The 23,238-nt window shown below is 35.1% G+C and overlaps 1 protein-coding gene across 1 annotated transcript in view; it reads right to left on the bottom strand.

The window, feature by feature from the left end:
* Nucleotides 1-8,245: 8,245 nt before the first annotated feature.
* The window catches only part of LOC130229305 (neuropeptide FF receptor 2), a 46,708-nt gene continuing 31,715 nt past the window's right edge, over nt 8,246-23,238 (bottom strand). The window contains exons 3-5 of the mRNA XM_056458026.1: nt 17,554-17,653; nt 14,336-15,248; nt 8,246-11,887 (exon numbers count right to left, since the gene is read on the bottom strand). Of these exons, the coding sequence (XP_056314001.1) occupies nt 11,870-11,887; nt 14,336-15,248; nt 17,554-17,653 (1,031 nt within the window). The 3' untranslated portion in view covers nt 8,246-11,869. The remainder of the gene's footprint in view (nt 11,888-14,335; nt 15,249-17,553; nt 17,654-23,238) is intronic.

Below are 23,238 nucleotides of genomic sequence, written 5' to 3'. Positions count from 1 at the left end.
TCGAAAGGTAAACGTGTGTACATGTCTTATAGTAATTATGCTTAACCCAAGAACATGTTAGGTGATGTGAACAAAAAGGCAAAGATTGTTTGTAGTCACTTAATGTAGTAGGAAAACATGTAATCCTTTCTTGTAATTAATGTCTTGAATGCTGGAGAAACTGGACAGGAATAAAGATCTGATCTAAAGTGATTCTGACAAGGACCAAACTGCTATTGTAAGGCATTTGCGTCAGAGTATCTGTGAAACAGCAAGCCTTGTGGGTTGCTTACGGTCAGCAGTGGTGAGAAGAAGAACAAACCACAACTCGTTGACAGGGTTGTTGGGTGAGTAAGGCTCATTGATGAATGAGGGCAACAGAGGTTATTCCTTCTGGTGGTCTCAGTCACACAAAGTTTTAATGGTGGTTTAGAGAGCAATGTGTTACAATAATCAACGTTATGTAAGGGATAATCAATGGATTTCTATGCGTTAAAGGAGTTTTTACGGTAAATGCATGACGCAAAGGCAAAGAACCACCCAATGCAAAGTGCATTTAAAATCCTTTAATACATAGCAAGCCATTGATAATCCAGCTTATTCTGTGGTCATTTAAGTTAAAGATGTTAAAACTAGTTTTGTTCTTTGTAGTGCAATATCTGACAGAATTTTCATCAGTTACGACATGTTAGATCTCCTAGCTTTGAATCAGTCACAGGCAGACAGACAGAGAGAGAGAGAGAGAGAGAGAGCATGCATATGTACAGTATTTGCATGTAAATGACACTGGCATATATAGTAGCCAGGGCTTGACATTATCACCTACCAAATGTGGGTGGATTTCAGCCGTGGCATGTGAGGTATTTTATTTTTCTTTAATGTCAAATAAAACTAATTGCAATGTGACAGTGAGAAACCACCTTTTGCTCCCATGAGCAATTCCTGTAACAATTATTCAATTAGCCTCTTTGAACTTGCATGGTAGACTCAATTAAGGTGAATTCCTCACATTCATGGAAAATGTGTCAATAGTATCTGGATGCAGCCTTTATGATGCAAGCTGAGATTGCTTCACTCAGCGATGCAATGTCAGACACAATGCACTTAATGGAGTGAGTGACGTCACTGTGACGGGTAGGGTTAGGGGTGGGGTTAGGTGAGCGCATTAAAAAGCATCGGATGCAGCTCAGATTGCACTGCACCAAGTCTGCATCCAGACCCCTCTCAAATGTGTCACGTATTTGAACCATGCGATGATAATTTGCCTCTTTTTGCAAGTTTGCATTGACTTTGTATGCAATTTACTCGCTTTTTTAGGTGTGAAGTGTAAGATCAGAATCGAAGGAATTTGGGGATGAAAAGCATGATGACTTTTAATCTACCTCTCCTTCACAACATTCTCAAGTCACTCATACACACATAAAATGACATTTGCTTTAATGAGTTTTGTGAATTGTAACTGATTAGCCAAATCCGTGTATTTTAGTGTATTTTTAGGATTTCTTTTGTATTCTGAAGAGTATTTACTGCTGTTATTAAGCATTTTTATTGAAAATAATGAAATGAAATAGTTAATATCTAAAAAATATTTAAAGTATTTTACACCCTTGCACCGCGTTTATTGTATTTATTATGAAATGTTGATGTACAGGTTATTCCACATTTGAAGTAGATCAAAAAAAAAAAAACACTCAAACTTGAAACTTACATTTTTTTTTACTTTAAACTAATTAAACTTGTCTAAGACAAGAAGGATAGTTTTGGCTTTATGTCAACTTTGAAAGGTTTTGATCCAATTTAAATGTCTAATTTAAATATCTTTGTATGGCTTAACTTATAAATTTGGATTATACTGACTACTGTAGACCAGCTGGTAGCTGTTATAGCATGTATATCCAGGGTTTCTGCAGGTTTCATCAAGTCAAATTTAAGACTTTTAAAGACCCCTTTAAGACCATTATGAATTAAATTTTAGACTTACGCAGGGCTAAACACTAATTATTTCTAATGGCCCGGTTGGGCCAATGGATTTTTTTTACTTGCCACAAATAAAATCAAATGTGAATATTTCTTAGTGACATAATGTGCCAAAACAGGAAAACTGTAATTGTATACACAATTTTCAACATAATATTTCTTTTTTCTTCTTCTTTTTTTTAATGACAAGTTTAGGGCAGCACAGTGGGTAGCACAATCGCCTCACCGCAAGAAGGTCGCTGGTTCGAGCTCCGGCAAGGTCAGTTGACATTTCTGTGTGGAGTTTGCATGTTCTCCCTGTGTTCGTGTGGGTTTTTTCTGGGTGCTGGGTGCTCCAAGCTAAATTGTCTGTAGTGTATGTGTGTGAATGAGTGTGTATAAATGTTTCCCAGTGATGGGTTGAAGCTGGAAGGGCATCTGCTGTGTAAAACATGTGCTGGATAAGTTAGTGGTTCATTCCGCTGTGGTGACCGCAGATTAATAAAGGGACTAACCCGAAAAAGAAAATTGATGAAGGAATGACTGACAAGTTTAACATTGTTAAAAGTATATTTATTGCGGAGGGCAATTACATAAATAATCAAAAATATATTTGTTGGCTTTTGGTCCAAATTGATTAAGAAATAACTCTCGTCATTGATATCAACCTAATGAATTTCTGTCATAAAACCTTAAGTTTCATGTCTATTTCTAATATATGTCGCCCTTACTTCTGTAAATAGTTTTTTGAATGATGGAATATAATGTAATAATGTTGATTTTAGTTTTCTTTCCCTGATTTTAATAAGATGGATTGTTGATGATTGGTTGGATGTCAGCCCGATTGGGTAGCTTTACTTGCACAGAGGAAAATTAAGACCTGTTTAAAATGATTTAAGACACAATTTTAGTCAATTTAAGACTTTTAAGACCCCTTCAGATACCTTGATATCATAATTTGGGTGGTCAGAGGGTTTTAAATGAATTACTTTAGCATGCCAAAGTCAAATTTAAGAATAAAAAAATATATTTTCTGAAATTTTCAAAATCAGAGTGGCTAGTAAAACTACTCAAAGGCTTGGAAAACCAGCAACAGTGGCTGGTGATCACCTCGTCACAAATATTTTTGAGTATATTCGTTTGATCAACATCGGCTCCCTGGTGAAGCACACGTCTGTGTTCTGGAGATTACTCAGAGAAATGAAGGCTCTGGCAACTTTAGTGACCAAACATAAAAAGATCCCATATTTTTACAAATATGTGGATAAAAAAAGGATCGCTATTTACTAAAATAGCCACATGTAAAATTTTGCCTGAGGTATTTATTAATGATTTTACAAATTTCTTTTTTAAAGAGCTGCAATTTATTGAACTATGCTTGAGACACACCACAGGATGGTTTTGGGATTTGAATCCAAAAAATAAAATAACATGGTATTTTTAAGAGGTTCCTAAAAGACAGAGAAATCTTTCCTGCATTTAAATGAGAGTATTAATTATATTCATTTTGTCATGTGTGACAGTGAAAATGCAATGTGAATTTAATTACAAGCTGTTTAACTTCCTATAATAAGCTTTCCAATTTATCTTAATTTTGCATTAGTTACATACCAGTCATTTGTCAAAATGCATTTAAAGTTAAAGTAATCCCGTCAGCATACAGCATCCATCAGGCAGGATTTCATTAATACTAAGAGACTAGTAATAATGAGAGACAAAAACAGAGCAGCAAAATTTCCTCTTACAGAATCAGCAGAAGATCAAGTCTCCATTGCTTTCTTTCTGTCTAATTAATAGCACTTACAGTAATCCTCTAATGGAGAACCAGCATCTAAAGAGTTTTAGAGATAATCTAATAATGGGAGATTTGTCCTCCCCCAGGAAGCTCTTGTCATAAGTGAAGTGCCAACCCCTTATTTTGTTTTACGCACAGCATTGTCATGGGAAGGCTTAATGGGACAGTTCATCTTAAAAATGAAAATTCACTCAACATTTAATCAACCTCAAGTGGTTACAACGTTTCAGAGTTTTTTTTCACGTGTTGAAAGCAAAAAAGGCAGCATGGTTGCTAACTATTAGCACTGTCGCCTAATAGCAAGAAGTTTGCTGGTTCAAGTCCTGGCATCCAGGAGGCATTTCTGTGTGGAGTTTGCATGTTCTCCATGTGTTCCATGGGTTTCCTCCGGGTTTTCCCCACTGTCCAAAGACATGGGTCTGGATGCAGACTTGCAAGGTGAGCTGCATGCAATGCTTTTAATGCTCACACCTAACCCCACCCCTTACAGTGAGGTCACTAGCTCCATTGAGTGCATTATGTCTGACATTGCAAGTCTGAGATATGCAGTCTCAGCTTGCAAATCCAAGTCTGCATCCAGATACTATTGAAGATGTGATATAGGTTAATTGGATAAACAAAATTGGCCGTAGTGTGTGATTGGGAGTGTGTGTGTTTCCCAGCACTTTGAGTTGTACCCTCAGTTCTGGGTTGAGGCTGGAAGGGCATCCGCTGTATAAAACAATTGCTAAAGTAATTGTCAGTTTAGTCTACTGTGGCGACCCCTGATAATATGGAAAAATCGGAAGGAAAGTGGTTGAGTGAGCGGCTACCAACATTTTCAAAATATGTTCTTTTTTTTGTTCAGAAGTCAACTCAAACGGGTTTGGAACAAGTGGAGGGTGAGTAAATGAAAGAATTTTAGTTTGAGGACTATCCCTTTAAGAGATTATTTACCTCTGCTCTAAAACACGACAGTCAAACCACTCAATCTTTCTGAATAAGCAAATGTCATCATTCTAACAGATTAGGGTGACTACAGGAAAAGTAGGACCCTTTTGATAAACAGTGGACTGCTTATCTCTATTTGTAGAAAAAAAACATTTATAGGGAATTTTAAGCACATGCCCAAAACAAGAGGACAAAGGTAGGATGCACTGTGAAGTTGAAACATATTTTAAGAGTCAGATTGAAACATGTGATTTTGAACTGAATGCCAACCTTGAATCGGTTTCACAATCAAAGGTAGCTGTTGGAGGCATATTGCTTTCTCAGGGGTGTTGTGTTTCTTGGAGTGAAGGGAATCTAAGCAATTTTTGCCAAGAAATCTCTATGAAAAATGATTGTTGTGAAGATATTTTATAGTCTATTCAGCCCTTTAATTTCAATGGCTAAAGTTAAAACCCACCATTCCATTCTGTTCCTATCAGTTAATGGTTCCTTTGAGAATTACTTTAATTGGATGAGAAACATATCACACGTTTCTATATTTAAAGGACAGCTTTGCACAATGAAATCACTGATATGAGCACTTAATACAAACATTTGAAGAACAGTGAACTATACACTACATGCACATAGACGCTTATATAATCAGATTCACTACAAACATTTGAAAAGGGTTTTTCTTGGTTATGGTATGCCTCAGGAAAAAGTTGAAGAAGAAAGGATGCCCCTTTAGGTCCACAAAGAATCGTTCAATGAGCCGTTTAAAAAAAAAAATTTTTCCTAATGTGAACCTTTTTGTCTACAGTAAAGAATGTTTTGTTTAGTGGAAAGGCTCAACAGTTCTTAATCGTTCTTCATAAAAACAAAGTCATGTTGACCAAGAATATATGAGTTTTTATCATTTTCTTTTTCGCAACCAAAATATTTAGTTATATATAATGTAATATTCAATGTAATAATATTTATAAATTATAAACAATATATATATATATATATATATATATATATATATATATATATATACATATATGGGCGGTGGCACAGTAGGTAGTGCTGTCGCCTCACAGCAAGAATGTCGCTGGTTCGAGCTGGGTCAGATGGCATTTCTGTGTGGAGTTTGCATGTTCTCCCCGCGTCCACATGGGTTTCCTCCGGGTGCTCCGGTTTCCCCCACAAGTCCAAAAACATGTGGTACAGGTGAATTTGGTAAGCCAAAAGTGTGCATAGTGTATGTGTGTGAATGAGTGTTTCCGGGTGTTGGGTTGTGGCTGGAAGGGCATCCGTTGCGTAAAACAAATGCTGGGTAAGTTGACAGTTTATTACGCTGTGGTGACCCCAGATTAATTAAGGGACTAAGCTGAAAAGAAAATGAATGAATGAATGAATATATATATATATATATATATACAGTACATATCTAGAGTAATCTTCAATACCAAATAGTCTCGATATATGAGCATGACTTTTTCACTTTGCATTCTGTCATTGGTGAATGGGCTTAACAATCCACCTGTAGAAAAGACACCCTGTATTCCTCTAACTCTTGCAGCAGGTTGCACATTTGCATTATAGACACTTTCTTAATCACTTCATGTCACTTGGAAACATTGTGCATTTCAAATTGTGCTTCATTCAGGTGAGTGGGCTTGACAAACCACCTGTAGAAACAATGTTTGCTCTTGTGCACCTGACACTTTATCTAAACTCCATCTTTCAAGAACTCAATAATGAAACGATGTTAACTATAAACGTACCACAATCATGTTACAATGCCTGCTTCAACCTTAAATAACTCTTGCCCAATATTAAACCTTAAATACCTCTTTTGCACAATATTCTCCTTTAATATCACTCTTAATAGCACAATATCCTGCACAAAATTGTTCAGTCTGATGTAAAAGTACTTGTATAGCATGTCTCGTGTATAGTTAAGTATCTTATAACATATGTTAGTTACGCATAGTTTTTTAAAATAGCTCTTATGTCCAGTGTTGTGTTTGTATTTATATAGCACCATTGTACTGTGAGACATGACGTTTCATTCCTCTGGATGTCCACACATGTAGCGGAATGACAATAAATCTCAACTTGACTAGATGACAATGAATGACAATGGCAGTAAAGTTCATCCTAAAAAAAATTATTTAAATCCTTGACCCTGCAAAAAAGTTGGAAAAAGGATGTGTGTAAATATTAGGAAAGCATATTAATAACACACACTACAGTAAATGTCAAACATGTCTGAAAACACACCACACATTTAATTTTTAGACACAATTAACAATACGCAATGCTTTATTTATTAGTTTTAGTTAATATATAGACTACTGAGGCAACAACTCAACGGTCACATGTAATCTATACCTACTGTTCTATATTTTTACAGAGATTGTAATGATGCACAAAGTCATACAAATCTTGAAAGATGGAGAAAATACAAATCCGTTATTTCATAAAACAGCTTTGAGTTGTTTGTATAAATATGCAAATGGGCAGTTTACTCTGAATTGTCCGATAAGAGACTTACACACACAAACTGTCACACAAAGGTGGGCATCTGTTTAACAATAACAAAAACAAGATTCTCAGAAAATCTGCGCATATGACATCATGCGGATTTAGAGATTCGACATTCTATGTAAACACAAACACCGTTCTGATGTGCTCGAACACAGTGATTATTACCATACATCACAAAATTTACAATTTAACAACATCACCATCAAAGAGATTATCACACTTCAGCCACCTGGATACATTATCTGGGCTGTAAATGTACACATATTCTGATTCATCTTAAAACAAATGTCAGAATGTGTCAAATGGAAATTTCTCCTCTTCCCAAAGCCTGTTCCTCAAAACCAGTGTGTTTTGATACAAACCAGACCAAAACAACAACAGACCTTACAAATCAAGGTTACAATTCAATTTTTTCTTGTTCAAGAAGCCATCTTACATACATGATCTTGCCCCTTGGTAAATGAAAGTAAGCTGCAGTACAGGAAACTGAAAAAAGATTTCCAATTCACTACAGAAGAAATAGAAGTGGTTGTAGGTCAAAGGCCATTGGCTGTTAAACAATAATCACAATATCGTGCAGATTTCTTCCCTTGGAGATGCTGTGCTGCATTTTGTGTCAGTTTATACTTCTTTTTACATCAGATGTCTTACTGACATTCTGACAAAAGTGTAGCAAGCGTATTATTGACATCAAGGATAGATTAATAGAATGCAGACAAAGGCAATTCAATACCCGTTTGGTTTGTGTCTGAGAGCTTAGAAATTTTAGCATTAAAACTGATCACCAGTAGTGTAACAACAGGCGTAAGGCAAACACTTGACATCTTGATGATACTGCCACTATCACAGCTTACAAGAATGAACAGTAAACATTAAAATGAATTAGTTTGCGAAATGTTATCAAATTAGTTTAGCCCTAGAAGCTATTCATTGTGGTGGTTTCCTTCATACTGTATATTGATATGCTAATTGAAACAATTATTGTAATATTTACATTTAAGAGTACAACTTTATCTGTATTATAATATATATTATACATTAAATTTTTATTATAAAAGTGTTGGAATTTCAAAAAGTAATCCTAATGAAAAGCAATTGATAAGAAAGAAACTAAGCGACAAAATATATTGGATAAAGTGCAGAATCTGGCATAATCCTCATCATTTATCATGTCTTCTAACATGGATACTCAAGTCTGTAAGAAAAATTGTAAAAGATCCACAAGAGGACAGTTTAAAATGTTTAACATGACTTAAAGTGGCTTAATGGATGAAAAAGCATATCAGTGTCCATCTGCTTGCCTGTACATAGCTTATACTTTTAAAGAGCCCCTATTATGCATTATAAGAGCTCATATTTTCATTTTGGGGTCTCCATAAACAGGCATATTATATAAAAAAACATATATTTATTTTTACCTAATTATCCCACCAACTCCCATTTGATTTGTTCAGCGATTCATTTGTTCCTAAACTGCTCCTTTGCTTCAGGCTAATCTGCTGTGATCTGCTACTGAGTCTTTTGTAATTGGTCAACAGGGTTCAGCGCGAGACAGAGAGAAATGCAGGAAAGCATGAACGCAATGCAGGTAAACACCAGCATATTACTCTACTCTTAAACCTAACCCCAAGTAATAACAATGACACACATTCAGTTTCAATCCACACAGTGGCAAAAGTTGAACTACTTTAAAAATTGACCGCACTGCGTGTGAAGAACAGCTAATGGTGGCCATAGCAACAAACGGAAGAGGATTGCGAGTTCAGAAATGCTTTTCAATCGGTATACGTGGTTTTGGATAAGTGATTACATGCCGTGCGGAGCGATTACAAGTAACAACCACACAATTAAATATATATTTTGCAAACTACAGAAATTGAGGCAACAATTTTAATTACACTTACATGTATGATCCGGAGGAAGAAGAATCTGGTCCATTTGAACTGTAAAAGCTACTGACAATGTCCCTGTCAAAGTCTGACAAAGTCCTATACTTAATAGTCTCTGCTGCTCCCTCTTTAATAGCAAACTGCCAGCAATCCCACGCTGCAGCATAGGCTATTGTATCAATCATCAGAAAATGACAGGAGCAAACACAGCACATGGTTGGCTATACTGTGGTGTTGTTGTGAAAGTGAACTTTAACCCTTTATTCCACACAGCCGAATCTCCATCTGTCAGTGATTGCCATCTTCATGTCATGAAGGGAAAGGTGCGTTCACGTTTTACCAGATCTGGCACTTCATATTTCGTGTTGTACCCTATCATCGATGTGTTCAGGCAAAAGTTCCGAACCAACACGATTCATTTATTCAACTCTGAGTCGACTATTTTGTTAAAGAATCAATAGTTTTAAACACAGTGCACTTTCAGATTTAAACACTTTCAGATGTTTTCATTCATTTAGTGCTGTGTTACACACTGCATGGAAGGGCATTTTCAAAATAGGGGCTCTTTAATAAACTATCTATCAAAGATTTACATTAGATTTATACAAAAAGCTAATTTTTGCAGGCTACTGCACAGTCCCAAACATACATCTCAAGACACTGTTGTTGCTATGGCAATCGGAGATGTCTAATGTGAGATGTGGTGATGACTTTTGTTTAGAAATTATTCTGGCATATTGTGTGTTACGTTTCACAATAATGTGTGGAGACAGACTTTTGAAGTCCTTGATGATATGACTGGCATGGGAATTATCTATAAATACATCACATACTTGTCATCAACTCACTCATCTGATGTTTTCTAGGTTGTAGAAACAAAACAAAAAAAAGAGTAGGACTGAATAATGTCAATGCAGAACACTGTGTGACTGCACCATCGGCTGTTACGCAAGTGCTGGAGACATTTAGGAACTTTGAAATGGAAAAAGAGAAAGTGCTATTTTCATATAATTTTGTTTTTCTTTCTGTATAATTTTCTCATCTTCTGTGTTCTCAGCAGTATCTCAAAACGCTGCCCAGAATACAGGTTACATTTTTTTGTCTGTCTTATTGAGATGCATATTCCAGTGGAGAAATCAACAGTGCCAACATCCAAAAAATCCTCTCTCCAAACATTTGTGTGACAAGTGTTCTGATACCTCACACCTTTTGTTCGTTGTTCTTCATTTTGTCCATTAACCAGCTGCATGTTTCAACAAGGTCCTGCTTCTGTCTCTCATTTATGCACATTATATAACAATAGTAATGGTATGATCATTTGTCCTTGTAATTTTAGCATTAAATAATGTAATATTAAACAGGTGCAGCTGTAATATACAGTAACATTCATTATGTGTATGTTTTGCTGTCAGGAAACCATTCAGAGACAACACATACAGGGTTTTTAGTCAAACCACATTTCCAGACCAACCTTCACTAGTACATACTTTTGAATCTTGATTTTATATACAGCATTGCAAAGCACAGCAAGATGCCAAGAGGATATTTTACTAAAATGAAAAGTGTTTCACCGCATCATAAAAAAGAAAGTTGTATAGCAGCAATAAATTGTGCACTTTGCCAAGTTTACAATAGAAAAAGAGACAACCAAATTTCCTTTAGAAATGAGGTCAAACAAATGCCAGATTCCCAGTTCATCAAAATGACAGACATAAATGTCAGTGGCAATAACCTGTGACAGTTTGGACACTTACCATTTTGCTCATGTGGATGTGTTTCTTGGCTCACTCCACATACACAAGTGTTCAAGTGCTCCTGATCGCTGACGCCCTCATTTTAAGGCAGAGCTCTTGTTCGGCGTCTCATTTACAATGAATGCATGAGTCTGAAAAGGTCCTCAGGCACTGTCCCCCATGTCAGGGCACAAACTGTTGAGTGTTTGTGAAACTCACTGGCAAAATGCCCTTCCTGTTACACTGCAAACTATTTTATGCTAATTCAGATTCATAGTCATGATGCTCCTCATTTAAATAGCAACAGACCAAGACCTGCTACAATCACCCTGTAAACACACCAGTAAAAGACCAGCGAGCTTTGTAGCTGGCAATCATTCAGTGTTGGTTAATGGGTGAACCTGTTAAGCAGGCAGTCTAAAAGGAAATGCTGGTCATTTTACAGCTCGGATAGAAGAGAGAAATTGAGCAGGCCATTTTAATAAAATGGTATAATTTTACCATTAAGATATAGGATGCAGAGTTCCCTCTGCAAGCTTCCCCATTCAGGCACTTCAGTCTTTTTAAAATGTGGTTCAGACTCATGGCCTTTTCCTTGGGAATATCCATATGAGTTGTGGCCTTGACATTCAGTGTAATTTTACATAAACCTCGGGGTGTATTCCTCGGATTAAACAGGGCGAATGCAATCAGCTCAAACATCCAAGAATGACACTGGGCCTAATTTGGGATCCAGTGAGATGTCATTTCATTTCTCATCTTATTAGGTCAAAGCCAAGTCCACAAAATGGCCTTTTTGTGTTTGTGGCAAACAATGTCTGGATTTTAACCCTTCCAGCTGAGCCTGCCTGTCTGGCTCGATTATTGTCTTAAATTCGGAAACTTCATGAGAAAAAATAAGCAGAGCACATCCTTGCCTATATGATGAAAGAGAAGACAGGAGATGAAAGATGAACTCATGGTGTCCTCTCAGCACTACTGCAGTCAAAGAGAAGAGAAAAATCAGCCTTTCATGAGCACCAAGTCATCTGAGTGCAGAGTATCTTTGAATGGACTCCATCATTAGGCAACTATAGATCGTACATCACCTGCAGAGAAAAACAGACAAACAATGGTAACATTTATTGCATTTATAACAGCCTGAATGTTCTCTTTGCGTATTGAGTTAGAGCGCAGCGTGACTGAAACCTTCTGTTATAAAAATGGACAAAGCAGGGCCTATCAGAAAAATCTGCTGATACCAAATGATGAAAAAAGAAATGTGACAGTTTTGAGAAGAACATCTGTACAATTGTCTTAGTTGCAATTATGTTTGTTACTACAGCATCTGCAAACACAATTTAATAGTGTGGAATTTAAGTATGAAACTTGGGTATTTGCCATGCACAGATCCTGTTGAATAATGTAATTTTGTCAGATCTGTATATCTCATTATTTAATAGAACCATCTGTTCATTCCTTTTGCCTTCCTGTAGCCCAAACAGTCGAGCACGGCACTAACAATGTCAAGGATGCAGGTTTAGCTCACTAGGAGGGAGGAATGGATGAATGGAGGGATAGATATTAGATGAATAGATAGTATTTCAGTGCTGATACTGACCACGCTAACAAATGAAATGGGTTTTGTTTGTCTGTCCCATCTCTTTTTCTTAAATAAAAAATATTTCCAAAACAACTATTTGCATCAGATAACAGAACCAAAATGATCTGTGTTGGTTTTGGGCAGCTACTACTGGTTTACAGTAAATGTATATGGTATGGTGAGTAAAAAAGTGCATTTTACTGTAAATGCATAAACAACCATTACACAGTGCCGATATAAGAATCAATAGAATCTAGAATAAGTATCAATATTCTTAAAGTAGCATCACTACATGTGATTAATGTCATTCATTCATTCTTTCATTTTCCTTCGGCTTAGTTCCTTTATTAATCTGGGGTTACCACAGTGGAATGAACCACCAACTTATCCAGCATACTGTATGTTTTACACAGCGGATGCCCTTCCAGCTGCAACCCAGTACTGGGAATCATCCATACATACACACATTCACAATCATACACTAAGGCGAATTTTGCTTATTCACTTTACCTCTATCACATGTCTTTAGACTGTAGGGGAAACCAGAGCACCCGGAAGAAACCCATGCAAACTTGGAGAGAACATGCAAACTCCACACAGAATTGCCAACTGACCCAGCCTGGACTCGAACCAGCACCACTGAGCCACCATGTCGCCCTGTTTATTTTTGTAAATGGTGTATTTTTATTGACATTCCTTGTGTATTTTTTATAGTTTACAAACTGTATTTTTAATGATCCTACACCAAGCCTACACCTACACCTGAAACTTTGTGCATTTGTGCTTTCTCTCTCTCTCTCAAAAAAAGGAAAAAGTATGATTTATAAGCTTTTTGAAATGGGGCAATGTCCTCATAACTCACCTTCACCTTGTAATACCTACAGTAAGTCATACCCAAGTCATAATACAAATGTGTCCTTACACTGTATGTCACAAAGGGCTTGTTTACACCTGTTAAATTCATCCGTTTTTTTCTGATCGGATAGGTATCTGATTTCTGAAAATGGTTCCATTTATACATGACCACATGAATGTGTCTCTACTCCATGATTCCAATTGTCAATTCCCACCCTATATGCAAATTTAACTAGAGTATGTCAGTGTACTGGTGGCCTCTCTGTTGTTAAAGTCATGATCTGATATTAATTTAATATTTAAATTTTATAATTTCATCATTTCACACTATTATACATACATACATCATTCTCAAGAATAAAACAAAACAAAAACATTTAAATAAAACAAGCACTGTCATCTATGTCATTCTGCATTTCTGCTTGTATATCTGATGGTCATACAGCCCACAACATGTGTGCGCTTATGTTTATTTTTTTATTTTCGATGGGAGGAGTAAAATCTAAGGTCACACTTCATTTTGATGGTCCGTTTGTTGAATTTAGGTTACATTGCATCTACATGCCAACTAATTCTCATTAGACTATAAGTAGACTGTTAGGTTGGGGTTAGGGTTAGTGTAAGTAGACATGTACTTGCAAAGTTTCTTATAGTCAGTTAAATGTCTGTTGAAGGAGCAGTATCACAGATATTAAGCAGACAGTCTACTAATACTCAAATGGACCATCAAAATAAAGTGTTCCCATTCGTTCTCCAGTGAAGGGTATTGTTAGGGGTACTTCATCAGACCTTATACAGCATACCATATCTAATAGCCAGATGAAGAATACTCAATGGACCATCAAATCAAAGTGTTACCAAATTTAAATATGTGGTTTCAATAACCCGATGCATTTAGACTTGTTTAGTTTCGTCTGGAAGCCATCTCTTGAAGTAGACTGAGCGATTGAATTTATATCTGTCTCAAATGCATGTCAGAGGGTATTTACAACTGCACATATCTTGATTCAGATAGCTTTCTGATCTAAAAAAATAAAAGCGCATGAAGTGACCAGCTGTAAACATCCCCAAAAACACACACACACAGCAATACACATACCTTCTCCAAATCTTCCATGATCAGATCCTGTTCTTTCATGTTCTCTTTCCCTGAAGACTGGCTTCTCTCACCCAAACCCTTCCCGTTGCTCACAGACACCATCCCCTGGATGAGCCCTTGTCCTGGTCTGGGAACTCCAGCCTCCAGTGCCGTCTGCTTGGTCAGTGGTAAACAGGCCGGTAATACAGCATTGCCCTGCAGTCGGTGTGAGTAAGTCCTCCTATTGCCTGGATGCCCTGAGCAGAGCTGCAGCTTAAAGGCTGCCTTGAAACCTTTGCGAAAGTTCTCATTGAAAAAGCCATAGATTATGGGATTGACGCTGCTATTGCAGAATGCCAGCCAGTGGGCTAGAGGATAAAAATAGATATTAATGACCCGATGCTGGCGCTCGCTCAAACTCGCATAGTCGCTCAGCATCATGAGTGCCCACAATGGCAGCCACGACAGGATGAAGAGCAGGGCGACCACCAGCAACATTTTAATCACCCGCTTCTTCTTCCGGGACACCAGTTGGCGACTTTCATATCTGCACTGTTTCCCCGAGCCAGAACCAGAGCCGGAGGTGCCAACTTGGCTCACTGGGGCGGGCATTGATGTTTTGAAGAGTGTGATTCCAATCCGGGCGTACATTATGACAATGAGGGTTAGAGGTGCCAAATAAATGTTAGCGAAGAGTACCGTGGTGTAGATCTTGCGCATCTCTTGGTTGGGCCAGTTTTCACGACACCAGTAGAAGGGTTGCGTGGTGTTGCCATCACTTAGCAGGATGGAGACTCTGTGCTCTTTGGTGACCTGTAGCATTACACCTGACGGACACATGATGGAGATGGCCAGAACCCAGATGATGACGATGATGAGGGTGGAGGTGGAGATGGTGAGCTTCTGTTTGAAGGGATAGACAATGCAGCGGAATCTGACATATTAATAGAAAACAAGGAAGAGAAGTGGAGAATGAAAAAAAGATGAAAGACAGAAAACAGAGCAGAGAAGATTGAGTCAGAGACAGAAAAGAAACTTTTGAACAAAGTGTTTAAGGAAGATGTTTTATTACAACAAACCGTGAACATATATATTACTCTCTAATTAAAAAACAAACTGCAAGTCCCCTCTGAATAATCAGATGTCTGTCAATAACAACTATGACACTGCTGAGGATCAAGATGGTTAATAAGAATAATCACTAAGATCTTCTGTCAGAAAATGTGAACTGCACCTCCAAAAACTTTGCAATCTTCCTAAAATTTAGAATATTTGAAATGCAAGATGTTTATTTTTAATGGCAAGTATGAGTGATATTAAAGCTTCATCTGTTCTTCACATTTCACAATCAATTCCCAAAGTGGGTTATGTAAAATGTATTACACTGAAAGATATGGCAACAAAAAAAACTTTAGTCTTCTGATTCAAGTAAGATTATTTTTCATTTGACAATTTCTTCATAAAGCCAGCATGTCATGCTATGAAAACATACACCTGGTGTTTTATAGTATGTTTGACTGTAGGTGATAAAATAAGAACATTTCCAGATCAGACATATTTACTTTGTATGATTTACCATTGCTATGATTAACCTTTCAAAAGGTGTATAGAAAATTAAGGGGATAGTTCACACACACGCACGCACACACACACACAAAAAATGAAAAATACTTAATCGCTTACCCTCGCTCGTGTGGTTTTAAACCTATAGGCTGCATTTACCCTGTATGGTTTAAGTGACTCATTTCAAATTTTTTTCTCCCATGAGGCACAGATTGGATTTGTACCATGTACAGTTGAAGTCAGAATTATTAGCCCCCCTTTGAATTATTTTTTCTTTTTTAAATATTTCCGAAATTATGTTTAACAGAGCAAGGCAATTTTCACAGTATGTCTGATAATATTTTTTCTTCCGGAGAAAGTCTTATTTGTTTTATTTCGGCTAGAATAAAAGCAGCTTTTAATTTTGTTATAAACATTTTTGGGTCAAAATTAATAGCCCCTTTTAACTATATATTTTTTTGATAGTCTACAGAACAAATCATTGTTCTACAATAACTTGCCTAATTACCCTAACCTGCCTAGTTACCTAATTAATCTAGTTAAATGTCACTTTAAGCTGTATTGAAGTGTCTTGAACAATATCTAGTCAAATATTATTTACTGTCATCATGGCAAAGATAAAATAAATCAGTTATTAGAAATGAGTCATTAAAACTATTATGTCTGTTAAACAGAAATTTGGGGAAAAAAATTAATTTTATTTCTCTTTTGCTCTTTTTTTCCTAGTCATTGTGCCTTGTCATTGTGTGCAGTGTAAATACAGACAATCGGATACGAGTCACTTTTAAAAGATGATGTAAGCGGGTCATCAAAAAATCGGATACAGTCACAAAATCTGAATTGACCGTCAAGATCTGCAGTGTAAATGTGGCCTATGAGTATCTTTCTTCTGTTGAACACAAAAGAAGCTATTTTGAAGAATGGTGGTTACTGGCACCAACTAACTTCCATACTGTAGCAGTGAAAAAAAAATTATCAAAGTCAATGGATGCCAGCTACCACTATTTTTCAAAATAGCTTCTTTTGTGTTCAACAGGAGAAATAAACTCATAAAGGTTTCAAACAAGTGAAGGGAGAATAAATGATGACATTGTCTTTTAAAGACTGTGTCAATCAGTGTCAACCGTAATCAGTATCAAGACTATAAGAATAGATTTTATGTTGGTTTTCGATTTGATGCAGTTCTATCACTTCTGTACAATGTGTTTTTAGTTTCTCATTGTGCTTTCATATTGTAAATGGCAAAGCAAAGCTGACAATCAGTGGTCATTTTCTTCAGTTTCATAGGTTCAGCTATAGGTAATGCAATACAGCAGGAGTGAAACGGACAAATGGAATTGTATAGTTTTAACTTTGACTTTTTTTTTTTTGCAAAAGTTAAAAAACAAGCTTTAAAAAAAAAACTTGACGAGCAGTAAAATATTTAAAATGCATTTCATGACCCTACATATGTTCATTTATGACATCTATACTTCAAAAACTCAATTTAAAAAGAATTACTTATTTAAGGTGTAATAATATAATAGATCATTGTAGCACAATGGACATCTTATAATAAATACCTTACTGACCCAAAACATGTTAAAAGTAGTGTAAATACAGTACTTATCCAGGCAGAATTTACTCTTAAATTTTATTAAAATAAACTGTCTTGAGCACAATAATGTTTTGCTCACCTGTCCACAGCAATGGCCACTAGTGTGAAGACTGATGCAGATACTGATATTCCTTGCACCATCCCACTCAGCTTACACACCAAACTGCCAAAAGGCCAGCCTGCCAAAGAAACATGAAAAATTATTCATGAAATTTAATCATATGCACACACAAACAATGCATTTTTAAAAGCCCCTTTCCCCAAATAATTGACAAATATTTGTACTAAGATCAACTCTTTGGGCCTCTTCAGTCAGAATTTACCTATATACATATAAATATACACACACACGCACACACACGCACACACACACACACATATATATATATATATATATATATATATATATATATATATATATATATATATATATATATATATATATATATATATATATATATATATATATATATATATATATAAATAAATGTGTGTGTATATATATATATATATATATATATATATATATATATATATATATATATATATATATATATATATATATATGTACATATATACACACACATATATATGTATACATGGAAAAACTGAATGGAAAAACTGAACGCTTCACCTTAAACAGTTAAACAGACCATCTGCAGCAAGAATAAAGAAAGGGCCTCCTTCATTCAGCCTCTTTACTTTCTCTTTACTTTGGTGGATTAAGGAAACGGTGTTGTACACTCTTCACTGTAGACACCCATCAGATATATTTAATTTAGTTTGTTAAGTGCAAAGATTTGTTTCAAAACAATTTCTAAATTAAGTTCTAATTTCCAGCAAAGAAATAAATGAACAATAATAACGAAGTGTGTTAAAAAAATAGTTATATCCAAACACACTTCCAGTTCTTATGCCCCATATGGTGATGCAGACGTCTCCAAAAATCCACAGGTGGACAAATCTAAACTTGTGTTTATTAAAACAAATATAAATATACATATAATAAATAATACTGCTAATAGTTATACTATATATACATACAGTAATTATATATTATACTAATGCAGACTGTCATCAATAAACAGAAAAAGCCCCCTAAGCGTGAAGAAGGTATGGAGGCAGTGGTTTTTATATTTATGTACAAAATAATAATTTTTGTCAAATTGTAATCCTTTAACCTGTTTCATATGTAAAGATATGTGTGTAATACTGTACATCCTTTGTGTATTAAGCAATGTGTAAGTGTTTGGACCTGCATAGGTGCATAACTAACACGCTCTGTGCTGGACTTTAGAGCAGCTTAGCTGGTCAATTACGCAGTCTATATATATATATATATATATATATATATATATATATATATATATATATATATATATATATATATATATATATATATATATATATATATATATATATATATATATATACATAATATTTATTGAATTATTAGTCCCCCTGTCCAATTTCTGTTTAATGGAGAGAAGATTTTTTTCAACACATTTCTAAACATAATAGTTTTAATAACTCATCTGTAATAACTGATTTATTTTATCTTTGCCATGATGACAGTAAATAATATTTGACTAGATATTTTTCAAGACACTTCTATACAGCTTAAAGTGACATTTAAAGGCTTAACTAGGTTAATTAGGTTAACTAGGCAGGTTAAGGTTATTAGATAATTTATTGTATAATGATGGTTTGTTCTGTAGACTATTGAAAAAAATAGCTTAAAGGGGCTAATAATTTGACCTTAAATGGCTTTTAAAAAATTAAAAACTGCTTTTTTTCTAGCCGAAATAAAACAAATAAGACTTTCTCCAAAAGCAAAAAAATTTCAGACATACTGTGAAAATTTCCTTGCTTTGTCAAACATCATTTGGGAAATATTTAAAAAAGAAAAAAAAAAAAAACTCAAAGGGGGGCTAATAATTTTGACTTCATATATATATAGTATGATATACTTTTTTTAAATGTTGACATTATGGTTTTAATGGCTATATGAACACACACACAGACACACTTTTAAAGGTATTAAAAAAAAAAACTTATAGTTTTCAGATCAAAACTGGTGATTGTTCATACCTCAAGCTCTCAAGGCTTTATAAAGTTTACAGATAGAATATAGAATGTTGTTGCAAGAAGAAAAACATCTCCAAAAGCTTTGCTCATCTTAATCATAATAAACACGGGGACATGTGTCACTTCTCATTCTTATTTAAATACATCATGAGAACTAAGCGTCAGTGAAGGAAATATCCCAAAGCAAATATTACGTCACACTGTCTTGAAACTAGGATATAGGTCATATAAGAACTTCAGTCCATTGCTTGATATACGATGTAATGCAACAGCTAGTCCTCAAATTTGCCCTTAAATTATCTTTTTTTTTTTACATTTTTTGTTTATTGGTTTTATTGAACATACAAACGAAAACAAAATAGGACAACAACATTGACAAGGATACTAGTAGATTCAAGTAGGGCAGCAAAAAAAAAAAAAAAAAAAAATTTAATAAATAAATAAATAAAAATACAAACAGAATACAAAAATTATAATAAACAAATAAAGTTCTGCTGTGATTGATTAACGTCACACTTATTATAAAAATACATCTGAGGTGGTCAGAGAGTCAGAGGTTCAGTAGAGGCATCCATATTTTTTGAAAGACATTCCCTTTGTTTCTTAAGTAGTATATAAACAGTTCAAGTGTTGGAGGCCTTTGTTGGTTCCACCAAAATGCATTTTTTTTTTTTGCTAGATAGGAAATAATGCCGAGTCGCTTTATAGAAGTAGGATCTAATGTGTTATTCAGTTTTGTACCAAAGAGGTATAGTGTTGGTGTGTTGTCCAATGGAGTTTACTTTGGCTGTAGTCCTGTACTGCTTTCCAGAAAAAGATTACTTTTTGCATTCCCAAAAAGCATGCATGTTTGATCCTAAATCAATCACTTCTGTTTTACATCTGTGACACCTGGATGATACTTTGGAGTACATTTTGCTCAATCAAAGTGGGGTCAGAAACATCCTATGCATAAATTTATGATTTAATTCAGTCCTCAATTTTTTTTGCTGTTAACTGAAAAAAAGAAAAAATAATCTCCAAAACATTATAAGTGGAAAATAATAATAATGAATGTAGTAAAACAAAAAAGCTTAGAAACATTATTTAAATATTGCATAATGCATGAAATCCACTCAAAATTATAAATAATACTTCAAAATATTACAGAAGAAAATATCAAATAAATTATCTTGATTTAAAAAATAAAATAAATAAATAAATTAATTAATTAATTTATAAATAAATAAATAAATGTGCATTTTTCCTATTGATTAACATGTGAACGATTTTTTTATATACAATATGTTCTGAATTGTTTTAGAAGACTGTAAATCAGATAACTAAAAATAAAAGACCATATGTCTATAATCCCAAGAACGATACAAAGTGACCTAAATAAGACAAGAACAACTAACACCCTACACATCCTCATTACCATTGATGAGAAAGAACCGAGAGAGCCAAGGGCTTAAAAACTCAGAGACTGGTAATCAATAGAACAAGGAACAGTAGCTCTGTTTCCATCCAAAGATGCAAATTAGATTTATGCACAAAACTGGAATATCACACAAAACATTTGTAAATAAAGCACCGTTTTCATCCAATGAGTTCAAGAGAACAAAATCGGAAACTGGAGACAAATATCAAACAGAAAAATAGAATTTGCTCCAGTAGGAGCTTAAGGGGTGCAGCCGCTCAATTCTGGAGGTAATGATATCGAACCACTTTGATGACGAACTTTGACTAAGACATTTTAGAATTACCAAGAATTTTTAGAATGACTATTAATATCATTGTGCACATTTTTATCTTTAAATTTTATTCACAATTTATGCACACCTTGGTATTTCCGTTATGTATTTTTAATGCGATCTTGCAAAATGTGCATAAAAATAGGTGGATGGAAACATAGTTAAACCATAACCACATTATGCAACTCATGTTTCCATCTTGTTTTTCTTCATCCTTTTCTTCTGTTAACAATTTATGCAGCTTGACAGACAGACTTCACAATCCGACCTTGCTGATCTATTTTTTTTCCCTTCCACTCAGTTTTTCTTTCTCATTTACTCTCTTTTTCCCTCATTGACACCACTTTACCACAATTCCCTTCTCTCTTCAGGCTTCCAAAGTGTAGCTGCACTTTTTTGTGTGTTGAGTGGTGTTAGCTGAGAGGATTATAGAGCAGACTAAAGAGAAGAACGGAGCTCTGTCACTCAGGGACCTATTGTTTTTGTTCACCTCTTGCAAGAGTAAACCCAGAAGATCCTTTTAAGAGCCTGATTAAATTCGGAGATATTGTGCAGCAGCTGGCCGACGTGTGGGTGTGAATAATGATTTGACAGACCAAGAGGGTTTAAAAAGACAGATGGTGAAAGAGAAAATTAGTTTAAAGAACAGGGGAAATAGGAGAGAATATAAGAATTGGGAAGAGACAACAACAGAGAGGAAGATATCAAAATAGTGTGCCAAAACAAAGAGAGAAAGAAATGAACTCATTGGCAAAATGGGAGACAACAAAATGTACAGACAGAGAAAATCAGCAGGTCATTCTGTATTAAAGATTAATTACCCTCAAACAGAGAACAAAAACAATTTAGAATGCCTTAAATTTATTATTGAAATTGCAAAAAAATAAAATAAAATTCTCATTCCTCTGTTTTGCGAGTTTTTCATTCTTCAGCGAGCTCTCACGGCTCTAAAGGTTACAGAATGAATGTTGTTGTGTTCCAGCAAGACAAAAAACAGCTTTAAAAGAAAGAAAATGTTCTCCTTTTTAATTGCAATAAACATGGGGAGAAGTTTCATTTCTTACTCTTATAATTGTATGCCATGAGGACTGAGTCATTTCAGAAAATTTACCACAGCAAATCGTCACCTCAGAATAATAAGGTTTTATCTGACATTTTGGTCAAAATTTAGTTTTTAAATTTAGTTTTGTTTACATTTTAAGACTTTTTATTTAAAAATCAAAAAAGGTTTTATGTACAAGCTCGAACTCTAGCTTGGCTCTATAAGGTTCATTTCAAATGCACGCACGAGGACCAATCAGGATTAGCTTTCTTAGTCATTTTGTCCGCTGGACTGCTCTGTTGACAGCGGGAAAGACCAGAAAGAAACACAAAATCAGAGTCGACTAAATAATGCCGCACTACACAAAATTTAGAAGAAACCTGAAACGATGAGTGTAAATGTGATGATTTAGAAGCATTTTTTGACATTGAGATGAAATGTTCAATTTTACATTGTTAAAAACGAAACACTTATTTAAAAAAATGTAATATATTAAATAATTCATTCATTCACTCATTTTCTTTTCGGCTTAGTCCCTATTAATCTTGAGTTGCCACTGCGGAATGAACCGCCAACTTATCCAGCATATGTTTTACGCAGTGGATGCCCTTCCAGCTGCAACCCATGACTGAGAAACATCCACACACACTCAATCACACACATACACTATGGACAATTTAGCCAACCTAATTCAACTATTGATTGGGAAACCAGAGCAACCAGAGGAAAGCCGCGCCAACACAGGCTTGAACCAGCAACCTTCTTGCTGTGAGGCAAACATGCTACCCACTGCATCACCGTGCAGCCGTAATATATTAAATATGAAATATTTTTATTTGTGTATTTTTCAGTGCTTATTCAACTTTGTTAAACAACTCATTTGCTCATTGTCTGTTTCATT

This window comes from Danio aesculapii, chromosome 5 (genome assembly GCF_903798145.1).
Source record: "Danio aesculapii chromosome 5, fDanAes4.1, whole genome shotgun sequence".
NCBI classification, from domain to species: domain Eukaryota; kingdom Metazoa; phylum Chordata; class Actinopteri; order Cypriniformes; family Danionidae; genus Danio; species Danio aesculapii.
This window is presented reverse-complemented; position numbering and strand designations above follow the sequence as displayed.